The sequence below is a fragment of the Mchenga conophoros genome, linkage group LG18, assembly GCF_057382185.1.
Source record: "Mchenga conophoros isolate Kocher_MC1m ecotype Shallow Benthic linkage group LG18, M_conophoros_male_GT1.1, whole genome shotgun sequence".
Taxonomy (NCBI): Eukaryota; Metazoa; Chordata; class Actinopteri; order Cichliformes; family Cichlidae; genus Mchenga; species Mchenga conophoros.
Window position 1 is genome coordinate 1,951,459 of NC_140543.1, and position 14,398 is coordinate 1,965,856.

The 14,398-nt window shown below is 41.7% G+C and overlaps 2 protein-coding genes across 2 annotated transcripts; one reads left to right on the top strand and one right to left on the bottom strand.

Moving 5' to 3' along the window:
• Nucleotides 1-1,456: 1,456 nt before the first annotated feature.
• Nucleotides 1,457-6,761, top strand: LOC146552832 (uncharacterized). Its single transcript, XM_085254303.1, has 2 exons — nt 1,457-1,750; nt 4,824-6,761. Exons 1-2 carry the CDS (start codon nt 1,579-1,581, stop codon nt 6,005-6,007), a joined length of 1,356 nt encoding a protein of 451 aa, XP_085110429.1. The 5' UTR covers nt 1,457-1,578; the 3' UTR covers nt 6,008-6,761.
• A 120-nt stretch (nt 6,762-6,881) lies between these two features.
• On the bottom strand, nt 6,882-11,218 carry LOC146552833 (uncharacterized). The gene is made up of 5 exons (XM_085255063.1): nt 11,082-11,218; nt 10,605-10,960; nt 7,869-7,973; nt 7,383-7,575; nt 6,882-7,261 (listed from the first exon to the last, which is right to left on the bottom strand). Exons 1-5 carry the CDS (start codon nt 11,122-11,124, stop codon nt 6,882-6,884), a joined length of 1,077 nt encoding a protein of 358 aa, XP_085111189.1. The 5' UTR covers nt 11,125-11,218.
• Between the last annotated feature and the right edge of the window lie 3,180 nt (nt 11,219-14,398).

The following is a 14,398-nucleotide window of genomic DNA, read 5'->3' on the forward strand; positions in this document are numbered from 1 at the left end:
GTCCACCAGTTCAATGGCTGCACTGTTTACTACTGTTAGTGCAGGATGGGGGGATGTCCTCCTGGAGTCAGTTACCAGGTCCTCAGTTTTCAAGGTGTTGATCTTTAAGAATGACCGATCGCACCAAGAAACAAACTCATCCACAACAGGCCTATGGGAATATTCTTCACCATGACTGTGTCATCCACATATTTAATGAAATGCCTGTTAGGCTGTGTACTCCGACAGTCATTGGTGTACAAAATATACAGTAGGGGAGAGAGACAACATCCCTGTGGTGAACCAGAAGAATTCAGCTGATTGGAAAAAGAGCCGTTTACTCTCACACGCTGACATCTGTTAGTTAAAAAGTCTGAACCTACACAATGGGATGTTTCTGCCTCGCGCCATACCTGGTTCCATAACATTCTTTGTGTTTCATTTTCATTCATGTTTCATTTACTGAAGCTCAGCTCTTCTATGTTGTTTGTTTTATTAAATGTGAAGGACTTTAACCTCCTAAGACCCGAACTCTTCCACAGCAGCGTTTTTAATTTCTCTTTGATATTTGGGCTGATTGGGACCTGATGAATGTAAAAACAAAGAATAACCAGATTTTTTTAAACCTGATTTTTGTTTCTAAGAAAAATCAGAGCCACATATGAGGATATTTGTTTAAAATGTCGATAGAACAGTGGCAGTATAACGTCCTCGTAAGTGGATATCAGGCCCTTGTAGAGCAAAATTGAGTATTTTGGTTTAAATAACCCAAAATGTGATGTCCACATATGTGGACGCCAGGTCCTAGGACTTTAAAGATGTGGTCATCACAAACTTATCATTTTCATTTTTCAAAGGCTAAAAATCACATCATCAGCTCCTTTAATCAGCAGCTCACTGATAAGGTTTTTAGAAACCTGGATGGAAACAATAGTACCATCTGTGACCCACTTAATGAACAAATATAATGAACAACTGGATAATTAATTCAGGCAGAGTTTATTTCAAAACTTTAATTTCCAACAAATGAAAACAGCAAGGTGATGGAGATCATCCGGGACCCTCAGAAAACCTCAGTCCACCCAGTCAGAGAAGCACAGCAGTCATAGATCCTGCTGCTGCCTCTGAAGTAAAAAACACAGATAAAAGCAAAATACAATAAACAGGCTGACTTTTATTTTTTTTACTTTTCTCCTTTATAATGAGCAGAAATAACTCGTTCAGTACCAGTGGAATTTTAGCTAATTTGATTGTGGTCTCTAACTCTCTGCTGGTTTATTTATTTATTTCTGATTTTGGTGGAAATTTGACCGGATACACTCTGCATGGACCCTCACAGCAACGGAGAAAAACAGAAACTGAAAACTTATGGTGGTTATAAAAGTGTTTGGGGATCAAGAGAAACAGACACGTTCGAGCATTACGAAGCGGAACGAAAAGGCAACTCTCCTCTTCTGCCGGAACTTCACCGTGTGGCACCAGGCGGAAGTAAACGGGGGAGAGACGCTAATCTTTTTTTCAGCAGGAGGTCGGTTGTGTCGTGTTGTGTCGTGTGTGAGCTGAGTGTGTGAGCTGAGTGTGTGAGCTGCGGCAGCAACGATGCCTTCAGTTCAGTATCTGAGAGAGTTCATCAACGAGCGACTAACTGCTGCTGCTGAACAAATATTCTTGGAGTTTGAAAAAACGATCGTCCAGTACGAGGAAGAGATCGACCGTCAGCGCAGACTGCTGGATATCACCTGGAAACCCCAAATCAAGCTGCACAGGACAGGTGAGTCTGTGACGTTTGTTCTGTAGCGATTTTTCGGGCAAAATAAATCCACAGTGGTATCAATATAATCAACCAGCGCCAAAATGGACACATAAGACGATCAAAAGAGCAATTTTTAATTTCAGTTCAATGTATATGGCGCTAAATAACAGCAACCGCATCAAGACACTTTATACTGTAAGGCAAAGACTCTACAGTAGTGCAGAAAAAACTCCAGCAATCAGATGACGCCCTGTGACCATGCTGGTGAATGAATGTTAGGGGCCTCCAAGTTCTTAAATCTTTTTAGAGCCCTTCTTCAATTCAATTTAATTCCCTTTTATTTATACAGCGCCAAATCACAACAAAAGTTGCCTCAAGGCGCTTTATATTGTACAGTAGATACAGAGAAAAACCCAACAATCATATGACCCCCTGAGCAAGCACTTTGGCGACAGTGGGAAGGAAAAACTCCCTTTTAACAGGAAGAAAGCTCCAGCAGAACCAGGCTCAGGGAGGGGCGGGGCCATCTGCAGACCAGTGAGGAGTGAGGAGAGAAAGACAGGACAAAGACATGCTGTGGAAGAGAGGCAGAGATTAATAACTAATGATTCAATGCAGAGAGGTCTGTTAACACACAGTGAGTGAAGAAGAAACACCCAATGCATCATGGGAATCCCCCGGCAGCCTACGTCTATTGCAGCATAACTAAGGGAGGATTCAGGGTCACCTGGTCCAGCCCTAACTATATGCTTTAGCAAAAAGGAAAGTTTGAAGCCTAATCTTGAAAGTAGAGATAGTGTCTGTCTCCTGAATCCAAACTGGAAGCTGGTTCCACAGAAGAGGGGCCTGAAAACTGAAGGCTCTGCCTCCCATTCTACTTTTAAATACTCTAGGAACAACAAGTAGGCCTGCAGAGCGAGAGCGAAGTGCTCTAATAGGGTGATATGGTACTACAAGGTCATTGAGATAAGATGGGGCCTGATTATTTAAGACCTTGTATATGAGGAGCAGGATTTTGAATTCTGGATTTAACAGGAAGCCAAAACAGGAGAAATCTGCTCTCTCTTTCTAGTCCCTTCCAGGACTCTTGCTGCAGCATTTTGGATCAGCTGAAGGCTTTTCAGTGAGATTGTTGGACATCCTGATAATAATGAATTGCAGTCGTCCAGCCTGAATTAAGAAGCAGAAAGTTAGCGGCCATCCAGGTCTTTATGTCTTTAAGACATTCCTGCAGTTTAACTCATTGGTGTGTGTTATCTGGCTTCATGGACAGATAGAGCTGGGTGTCATCTGCATAGCAGTGTAAATGTATGCTATGTCTTCTAATGATGCTGCCTAAGGGAAGCATGTATAATGTAAACAGAATTGGTCCTAGCACTGAACCCTGTGGAACTCCATAATTAACCTCAGTGTGTGAAGAGGACTCTCCATTTACATGCACAAACTGGAGTCTATTAGATAGATATGATACAAACCACTGCAGCGCAGTACCTGTAATGGGTACAGACATACATACCTTTGCTTTGATGCTTCGTTTAATGCACGGCTCTGTTGCACGCCGATGTGTTAAATGATGTAAACACGAGCATTTCATCCACTTTAGCAACTAAACACAGACCTGCAATACAAACAGATTCAGGAGCAGCGTGTGAATAAACAACATTAAGTCCTCACAGCCTCCAGATTTAAGTCTGCAGGGGGGCGTGGGGTGTAATCCACCGTATTCATTTCTAGGCTTTCATAACATTTTTCAAATTAAAAGTGAAATAATATAAAATATTGTATCAATTAAATTGCATTAATATTTTTAAAATATGCAAATAAAAGCTTTTTTGACAAGTCAGTAAAATTGTACATGAACCAATAAACTCTGAGCCACGGGCCCGAGGGTTGTTAGTTTGACACTGAATTATTATTAATATTAATTGATGTTTGTGCTCTTCTCAGCAGCACAAAAACTTAATGTCAGAAACTTTTCCAAGAAAACAGAGTAAAGGTACATTTTTTGCCTTAATTTAGATTCCATATAAATCTTAATTTTATTTGACTTTGACCTTCGACTGTACTCAAAAAAGTTTGATATTTTTTGTGTTTAAGAATTTTTTTTCTTTAAAAGTTACATTTTGATTAGATCAAGACAAAACACAAAGATTACATGAAGAGGAGATGCTTACATAAGGCCAGTGACTCAAGAGTGGAGGCAGAAAGCTGTTCCAAAGTTTTGCAGTTCAGCATTTGGAAGGTTTACAACGGTGCGGAAATCCTTTAAGACTTTGAAGTCGGACTGGGATTTTCCGTCAGGGCTTTCTGGTCGTCACCCAGAAGCAAAGCAGCCCCACAGCATCACACTGCCACCACCATGTTTGACTGTTGCTATGACGTTCTTTTTTGAAATGTTGTGTTAGTTTTACATCACTTAAAACGGGACTCAAACCTTCCAGAAAGTTCAACTTTAGTCTCGTTTGGTCTCCCAGATTCTGTCTTGCTGTTGAATATTGAGCTAAGTTCTTTATGTGTTGTTCTGTTTTTCTGTGACATCCTGGATGAGTTGTTGCTGTGCTCTTGAAGAGATTTTGGTAGGCCGGCTCCTCTGAGGAAGGTTCACGTTGGCTCTTGCTGTAGTTCGCTGGAATCACTTTGTCAGATGGCTTCTTCTTTTTTTTTCATTCAGCAGGTCTGGCAGTAACGAGGCCTGCATGTTGGCAGTGGAAAAAAACCTGGTTAATCACAGTGCATTTATTTCACAGCACTGCACTGGTGGTTTGTAATGAACCAGGAAAATAATTTACATTTGAGTACTACTAAACGAGTCGGTGGTCAGTTAGTTTCATCATTGGGAGGGGGGCATCTTGGTTTTGTTAGTCCAAAATACTGAATTAGTGTAGACATCCATTAATTTGGAGCCATTTTTACAAAGTGAAAGAAACCTTGCTTCTCAGTACTCTGCACTGCCACAACAGCTGGGATTGAAACCCTAACTTGCTACAATGAACGGTGATTGACACGCTGACTAAGTAATAGGAATATATGGTGATGTCCTATTGTCATAACCGTGTTTGTTTATTTTTCTTGTCTCTTTCTGTCCTTCCAGACCTTGCACAGCAGCATATCTGTAAGGAGGAGGTTCTTCCTGAGCAGCAGCTTTGTAACCAGGAGAGGAGCTCCAGACTGGACCGGGAGGAACCAGAACCTCCTCAGAGTACAGAGGAACAGCAGGAACTGTGCAGCAGTCAGGAGGACGAGCAGGTTGTAGTGAAGGAAGAGAATGATACCATTTTTAAGGTGACTGTTACTTGGGGGGAAAGCAACCAGAGTGAAGCAGAACCAGACAGTGACCAGCTCGCTGCTCACAGCTCTGCTGTAGCTGAGAGCCAAGATCGGGAAGGAAGCAGGAATGTCAATTCAGGTTCGACTGGAAATAGAAGCAGAAGTCAGAGCAATGATACAGAAAGCTCTCCCATGCCAGCTGATAAGTGTAACACTGATACAGGTAAACAGCCTTTGAAAGGAGATGGTTTTCCCTTAAGAAAATGTAAAAAAGCCTTCAAGAAAAAGTCTCAAAAGAGGACACGTCACAGAATGCAAACAAGCGAGAAGCATCATACCTGCAAAACGTGTGAGAAAACCTTTAGTGAAAAGAGCGTTTTGTTGCGTCACACAAAAACTCACACGGGAGAGAAGATTCATTCTTGCAAAACGTGTGAGAAAACCTTTATTCAACGCAGTGATTTGATGAACCACATGAGAATCCACACCGGCGAGAGGCCATACTCTTGTAAAACATGCGGGAAGTCTTTCAATCAAAGTGGTAATTTGATGGCCCACCAGCGAATCCACACCGGTGAGAGGCCATATTCTTGCACAACGTGTGGAAAAACCTTTAGTCAAGGTAGTAATTTGTTGAGCCACATGCGATGCCATACAGGAGAAAAGCCTCACGTTTGTGAGACCTGCGGGGAAAGATTTACAACGTCAGGGTCGCTTAAAATCCACACCACGAGCCACACAGGAGAGAGGCCTCATCCTTGCCAAGCATGTGGGAAAACCTTCACTACACGCTGTAACCTTCTGCGCCACATGAGAATGCACACAGGAGAGAAGCCATATGTTTGTGAGACCTGCGGGGAAAGATTTACTCTGTCAACGTCACTTAAAAGCCACAAAACTATCCACACGGGAGAGAAACCGTATCACTGTAAAACCTGTGGGAAAATGTTCCGCCAGAGTCATCATTTGTCGTTGCACATGAAGACCCACAAACAGCAGAAGTCGTAGTGCTGAAAGTTTTGTGGGGAAAACCGTATTTCAAACACCTTTACACTACTCCAACAACTATTCTGATTGGCAGCATTTGTTCTGATAATATCTGTTCATTTTTCTTTTTTTTGTAAGAAGTCCCTCATGAACAGTTGACCTCCTCACCCGATCACTAAGGAAGGCCAGCACCACCCTTCAGAGGATGCTCATTTCTGCTGATATATCTGTGATAACGTTCTTTTGACCTTTTGAATTTCAGGGAGTTTCTAGTTTTGGGAGATTGCTTTGCGATTCTGGAAGAAGGGTTTTGTAACTTTTCTAATAACGCTATAATCAACCTTTGAGTTCAGCATGTTTTCAGTGATTTTCTACAGCAGTTTCTTTGTCATATTATTACAACTGTGTAAATTTATAACAATACATTCAAATATTAAAAAAGCGGAGGAGCATTTTGTCAGCTGATGGTCTTCATCTGCAGCCTTTGAGATTTTCTCCTGTGACGGAGTCGCACAAACTTTACCTCCATCACTTTGGATTCTGAGTGTTGTTGAAAACCAGAGGATACAAGACGATATCTGACTCTGATTGAAATATCTGTTATTCTTTTTTACTGTGTCTCAGTTGTTTGTGGGTTATGAGCTCAGATGTCGGAGTGGTGATATCTGACAGCTGAAGCAGTTTTGTTTCTGTTTCTTCAGAAGACAAACAAACTGTAAATGTTCGACATTGTTAGAAAATGTTCTTTATAAATAAAGTTATTTTTCTTCTAATAGTTTTGTGCTTCCACAGCAGCTCTGTCTCTGTTTCTGATCTTTACTGCTTCATTTCTCTGTTGTCTTTGTCATCAGTCCAATGACACAAGAATCAGAGGTTTAACAGTGTGTGGCTCCCTCTAGTGGATGTTGTGGAGTATTCTGTTGTCTTTGCTCCAAAGGTTTTTGTACAGAGTTTTGCTGTTTCCTGTCACTGTGGGCCGCAGAGCACAGTAGTACACAGCAGAGTCAGACAGCTGAAGCTTCTGGATCTTCAGAGGAACTGATGTCTTGTTGATTTCAGCATCAAATCTGTCCTCCTGGAACTCTGGGGCTTTATCTGTTGCTCCAGAGAGAAATTTCCGCAAGATATATTTTGGGTAAGCGTTTACTTCTTGTTTGTACCAGAACAAGGTGGGTGTTGTTTGACTTGCAAAAGTACATCCAAGTGTAACTGTGTCTCCTTCAGCAGCAATGACATCTCCTTGTTCCTGGATCACTTTTTCTTCTCCTTTACACTCTGAGGAAGAACAGAACATGCAGAGGAAGAGATGGATCAATAAACATGATTAAAAACTCACCATTAATCAGACTCACACATTTATTTAAGCAGAGGAAACATGTTGATGTTTGTATCTCACCAAAGAAAAGAGCAGCAAGAATAATCCACAGCCAATGTTCCATCTGTACAACAAGGTTTAAATCAACAGGAGAAACTAGCTGATGTTCAACATTCAGTCTGAGAATTGTTCTCTTCACAGCAGCACTTATTATTGACACAATGGTTGAACACAGTGCAGAAGGAGAGCCCCGCCTACTGGATGATGTCGCCCTCTAGTGGAGCTGAGCCATGTGGAAAAATCTTCCAGTACCTTGTGTTTTTGTACATCCTGTGTTAACCTGCTGAGGCCTGCAGAGTCTGAGCTGTAGCTCTTGGGTTTGTTGCAGTTTCACTGAACATCACATGATCAGACCTTGGGATGAATTTGCTGGGACTTCCTCACCTGGGATGATTGGCAGCTTAAATGGTTTCCACTTGTGAATAATAATCTCACTGCAGACAAAGGGAATTAAAACAGTTTGAATACGGCCTCATAATCTCTCCACTATGTCTTTTTGAAACTGACCCACATCTTGTATGGACGGCACGCTCCAAGGTTCAGGTGGTTTGTGCTGCATGTTTCCCTCAGACGCTGCAGGACGTTACAGTGGAATGTGCTGACAGTCTGACCCTGAGGGATAAATGCATAGCGAACAACCCTTTGAGTTCTTTAGGAACCAAAGATTTGCATGCTCACTGTGGAGATGATCTAATGCCTCCTCTTCAAACTCTGACACTGTGGACTCTCCACTGAAAACTGCTATTTGGTGTTTATCAGAGTGGGAACCCAAGAGAGCCCCAAAGTTTCTGTTTGGCAAAGAAGAAAATGTCTTAAACTAAACTGCATCAAAATATGTCATCAGCATATTTTTGTGATTTTATGTCAGGTTATAATTTGTATTTGATTCAGAACTTTCTAATTCATGTTTTCACTCTGACTCAGTTCAGGGTTGATTGTGTGCGCTCTGCCAGCTCGAGTCTCCAGTAGATTTTTTTTTTTCATTTGCTGTGTTTTGTGTTTGTTTGGTGCTTTAGACGTGACATTAATTCAATAAGGAGAGATCACTTGGAAGAACTGAACGTGATTTTCTGAGATGGAGAAGTTAATCAGTGTATTTGGAGATTGGACTCTGATGGAGTCCCAGCAGTGACAGAATCTAGGACGGGACTCCCGGCGTTTTAGATGCTGCTGGTGGTGAAGATGAATATTTAGGCTCGGATGGTGCTCTGACTGATTTGGGTGAGGTGGAGATGTGGAGGAGATGGGTTCAATGAATGAGTGGCTGAACGGGAGAATAATGGAGAGCATAGACATAAACCACACAGAGTGGGAGCTGAGTACAGTGAGCACATTTAGAGTTGGGTGAATTGGTTATTTGTAAGCTTTTATCACATCTTTGTTGGCATTCACTCTTCTAGCATGAGCTCTTAAATCTCCGTGCAGCTTTAACTCTGCCATATCGAGCGCAAAGTATAAGACGCGTTTCTTGTCTTTGTAAAATATCTGCACAAAGAGACTGTGTGTTGAAAATAATAGTAAATCAGTTTGTGTGCTTGACTTAAATATTCCCCTCCCAGTGTAGTGCGCTTAGAGAAAGCAACTCCCAGAAATGCACAGGTAAGAACTGAGGGTCAGGTCAGGAGTTTCCACCTCTTACATCAATCTTCTCACTGAGCTCCCTTTATAAATGTCAACAGTACATTTTTTATGTCAAATCCATAAAGGATACCATCTCATTGGCTGAGTAAATCAGGGGGTGGAGCCACAGAAAATAACTTTCAGGGTCTGTTGGAGCAGTGAACCATCTGTTGGTGTTAAACAATCCAGCGAGCTGCAGCGACACGTTAGAGAAATCCACACGGTGATTTTTACAGCTGGTCTCGTTGCACAAGCGTCTGCACAAGTTTCCATATCAGACTGTAAAGTTTAAGGAGGAGAGGATTTGATTGTGTTCGTCTATTTTTAATCCCAGCAGAAGATCAGATCAGAACACACTGAGAGTGTCGATTATTCCCACTTTGCTGGAGGAACTCAAAGATAATCTGCAACCTCCAATCCTCTAATACCTGAATCAACATTTCCTGCAGTATGTTGACAAAAATTAAAGACTTTTAATACATTTTTATTTTTCATCAGGCTTCATTTCAACTCTGGAACAAACACTGAGAAAAGAAATACTGAATTAATGTTATCCTTTATTTAACCAGGAAGTGAATCTCTTTCCTTCAGCTTCACAACATTTACACTTCAGAGGCTTTGAATTTCAGGACCACAGACAGCGACGATGTTTCCTCCTGACTGTTGATGCTGATATAAAGTGTTGGTTTGTGGTTGATGTGGATTTGCTGCTCATGTGAATCCTCCCACAGTGTTTCATTAGCAGCTGTAACCACAGTGACTCTGATAAAACAGGAATTAGCAGAATCCATCTGATATGAAGCTGTGCTTTGAATACCACTTCCCTCCTCTTTGAAGAGTAGTCAGATATCTGTGTTCAGGTTTTTGTACAGCCTCTTCTACACTTTGTATCACTGTGTTTGTAGAGCACAGTAGTAGAGAGCTGTGTCTGCCAGGGTTAGGGCTGCTATGGTCAGATTAGTTGATGTTGGTGATGTTTCTGATCGATATCGATTATCAGGAATATATTCAGCTGTGCTCCCTTTTCCATATTTCCTGAGTATAAACTGAGGAGCCTGAAGGTCAGAATCATGTCTGTACCAATAAAGGACAGCAACACTATCACTCGTCTCATAGCTACATGTGAGTTTGACAGATTCTCCTTCTGTTGCAGTGACTTCAGGTTGTTGAGGAGTGATTGAGTCTCCAGCTGTTAGTCCTGGAAAAAGAAAGAAGAAAAGTAGTGAAATGCAGTCTGTATATCTGCTTAATGCAGCAGCTTCAACTAAACTTTAATCCCTGTTCTTAAACTCACCTATAATGTGAGATAGAAGCAAAAAGAGGTGCAGCAACATGTCTTTGGAGTTATTAAAGCCAGACAGACAGCACATGAACAATGTTCTTCCACTGCAGCACAATGACCAACAAATAATGTCATTGGATGAGCTCAAGATCAGTGGGCGGGGCCAGTTTAATAGCTCAGCCAATCAAATAGTTTTGTGCTTCCACAGCAGCTCTGTCTCTGTCTCTGATCTTTACTGCTTCATTTCTCTGTTGTCTTTGTCATCAGTCCAATGACACAAGAATCAGAGGTTTAACAGTGTGTGGCTCCCTCTAGTGGATGTTGTGGAGTATTCTGTTGTCTTTGCTCCAAAGGTTTTTGTACAGAGTTTTGCTGTTTCCTGTCACTGTGGGCCGCAGAGCACAGTAGTACACAGCAGAGTCAGACAGCTGAAGCTTCTGGATCTTCAGAGAAACTGATGTCTGGTTGAGCTCAGCATCAAATCTGTCCTTCGGGAACTCTCGAGCATTCTCTTCAGCTCCCGTACTGTCTCGCCTTAAAACATACTTTGGAAAGTTGTTCACATCTTGTTTGTACCAGAACAAATATGTCGCATATGTAGAAGTTGTTTCGTATTTGCAGTAAAGTGTAACTGTGTCTCCTTCAGCAGCAATGACATCTCCTTGTTCCTGGATCACTTTGTCTTCTCCTTTACACTCTGAGGAAGAACAGAACATGCAGAGGAAGAGATGGATCAATAAACATGATTAAAAACTCACCATTAATCAGACTCACACATTTATTTAAGCAGAGGAAACATGTTGATGTTTGTATCTCACCAAAGAAAAGAGCAGCAAGAATAATCCACAGCCAATGTTCCATCTGTACAACAAGGTTTAAATCAACAGGAGAAACTAGCTGATGTTCAACATTCAGTCTGAGAATTGTTCTCTTCACAGCAGCACTTATTATTGACACAATGGTTGAACACAGTGCAGAAGGAGAGCCCCGCCTACTGGATGATGTCGCCCCCAGTGGAGCTGAGCAGTGTGCAGAAGTGTGTTTTTGTACACAGTTTTGGTGTTTCCTGTCACTGTGGGCGTCGCAGCAGACTCTCACTGCAGCAGATCAGATCTGAAGAGCCATTCATCTTTGGTCGTCAGCATCTTCTGGCTGTTCTTTTGTTCTACTTCATGTTCCCGGGCGTAAGATGAGGAACTCACATAGTTTTCATGGATATTTCAAGCCGTACTGACATTAGCAGCTTCCACAACAGTCATTTGTATTTCGTGTATGCTGTGTTGTGAAAACCTCTAAAGAGTAAATAAAGATACCAGTCTCTTCAGGTGAACAGAAAGCTTCATCTGCATTACTCAGGAGGGTTTGTCTTTTCTCCGACACTGTGAACAAGATTTTCTCTTAATGAATTACCTGGTTAAATAGTCACTGCACCATCTTGTGGTAGAAAAGTGGTATTGCATAGTAAAGTGTTGCCTGATGTCAGTTAATCTCTTTTTAAGTGACAGGATGAAATTGTTTTGCGTTCTGTTGATAGCTCACTTTATCTTTTTTAAAAACACTGAAATCTTAAAACAGGTACATTTGAATGTTTTTGCCAATTTTTTTCAATATTTTATTTTAATTTTTCCAGCATAGAAACCCATCAACAAACAAATACAGCTCAAGTGCTGAGATAATAGGACAAGAAATAGCACAATAATAATCAATAGAGAAGGACAAAAAAAGAGAGATTAGAAACTACAAGTATCCATAATCTGGAACGTGCACAGTCAAAAACTGCAATTTCTGGATTGGGTGAGATGGAGATCCCGTAAGCTTTAGAGTACCAATCAAATATTTAGGACCAGAAGTTGGTCAATGCCAGGAAGCGTGAGCCAATGTGCTCTCTGATACTTTACATCTGTCACATATGGGGAAGTTGAAGGATAAATTTTGTGTAGAACCTTGGAGTAATGTAGCCGATGGACAATTTTAAATTGTATTAACTGATGTCTGCTGTTAACAGAGCAGGAATGAATCTTTGATAAGCATTTGTCCCACATTGATTCTGATATTTCTATAACCAATTCCTCCCTCCAAGCGTCTCTTATCCTCGTAGTCTGCACTTCAATGCTGTCATCAAACAAATGTACAATAGTGTAAATCAAACGATTGGAGTAAGGAGGGCTCAGGAGCACATTAAAAAATGTTCATGTGGAACATCTTGGTAATTCTTCATATTGGATTGCATAAAATGCCTGATTTGTAGGTAACGGTAAAAATGTGAAGGCGGTAAATTGAACTTTTGCTTAAGCTGATTAAATGATGCAAATTTTCCATCTATATAAAGATCTTTGAATTTGATTCAGCCCTTCTCCTTCCAAACATAGCAGGATTCATCATCCCAAGGAGGAAATGAAAACATACCCCAGCCCTTCCCCCCAAAACGCGTCCCCCAGAACCTGACGCATAACATCCCCTCTTCACTTCAAAGGGAGCTGCCGGGCAACTGGCAAGATATCTTCACACCCACCACTCAGAATAAAAACATAAAAGTGCTGTGTATTACCACCACCATGTAACGGGAAAAGCAAACATTCGCTGAGAAAATGTTACACCAGTAAGGATGTCTCATCTGAAGTTGTTGGTATAATGTTGTACTTGAAAGTCCAAAGCCAGTTCTCAGCATGGTGTCTTTTAAGGCTGCAGGCCCTGAATTGGGATACAGCCCACACTTCAAATTTGGGGAAATGAACTGCACATTTGTCGACCGCATTTGGAGTACACTTCGAATTGGGACACCCTTCGTCGCGTCGCTGTGACGTAATCGGTCTACAAATGCGTACTACAAAGCGTGCGGTCGCTGAATTGGGACACAGCCAATGTCTCGAAGCAGACAGTCCAACAGACACTGCACACTGCTGGGTTCCAAGGATGCAGATCAAGGAGGACGCCACTTCTTCAGATACGACACACGATTCAGATAAGGCGTCTGGACAAAGAAAGGAGAAGCTTTCATCCCAAAGAACACCATCCCCACTGTCAAACATGGTGGTGGGAACCTGATGCTATGGAGGTGCTATTCAGAAAATGGACCAGGGAACCTAATCACAGTAAACGGCACCATGAAAAAAAAGAGCAATACATGAAGATTCTCAACAACATCAGGCAGTCTGCAGAGAAACAGCACAACACTGACCCAAAACACACAGCAAACGTGGTGAAGAAATGGTTAGCAGACAAAAACATTAATGCTTTGGAGTGGCCCAGCCAGAGTCCTGACTTGAATCCAGCTGAGAATCTGTGGAGGGAGCTAAAGATCAGGGTGATGGCAACAAGACGCTCCAGCCTGAAAGATTTGGAGCTCATTGCTAAAGATGAACGGGCAAAAACACCTGTGGAGACAAGCTGGTCGGCAATTATAGGAAGCGTTTGATTGCTGTAATAGCCAATAAAGGCTTTTCTATAGAATAGTGAGAAGGGTATGAATAATTCTGGACATGACACTTTTTGCTCAAATGTAAATAAAAGCTGAGAAATATTTTTTCCCGCAGTGATGCCTCTTGTACGTCATCTTATCTTTTGGGAGATGCCTGTGTCACAAAAAACAAAACAAAACTTGCAGGTTGAATAAAAGTAACTAAGTCAAAATTTGCCAGGAGTATGAATAATTACACTGTTTGAAGGGGCAGCATCTCCTAAAGCCACCCGATTCTCGTCCACTGCGACGTTTTTGATATAGGCTCCAAACCTCTCTGATCACTGCCAGCTTACCTTGTTGTCGACAGCCTGGTCTTTACCTCCGACTTTACTCTGTATCCCGTAAACTGTTGGTGAATGACTTTCTGTGCACAACACCAAAAATCAAAAGACTCACATGTGCTTTGGTTTCTTTCAGGCTTATCTCGTTGCAGTTGTCTCTGTAAATCTGCTTTCCCTTCAAGCTGGTTTTTACGTGTCCCACATCCTTGATACTTTTGTCTGTGGTCATTCTGATGAGACTTTCAGCTGAAAGCTTAACTTTTAAGTGGGGAGAAGTTCCCACTCTGTGACAGCACCATCACCGTGGTCATTCTCTTCTCACTGAATTTCTCCTCATCATTTCTTGGTCTGGATGATATTTCGTGCCATTTTCAGCTTCTAACACTTCCTCACT

Coding starts and splice junctions, on each gene's coding strand:
- LOC146552833 (XM_085255063.1), bottom strand. CDS start 11,124: ATGGAACATTGGCTGTGGATTATTCTTGCTGCTCTTTTCTTTG. Junction 7,576..7,868: donor GCCGTCCATACAAGATGTGG/GTCAGTTTCAAA, acceptor CAGCTCCACTAG/AGGGCGACATCATCCAGTAG. Junction 7,262..7,382: donor TCTTGCTGCTCTTTTCTTTG/GTGAGATACAAA, acceptor GTTCTTCCTCAG/AGTGTAAAGGAGAAGAAAAA.
- LOC146552832 (XM_085254303.1), top strand. CDS start 1,579: ATGCCTTCAGTTCAGTATCTGAGAGAGTTCATCAACGAGCGACTAACT. Junction 1,751..4,823: donor AATCAAGCTGCACAGGACAG/GTGAGTCTGTGA, acceptor CTGTCCTTCCAG/ACCTTGCACAGCAGCATATC.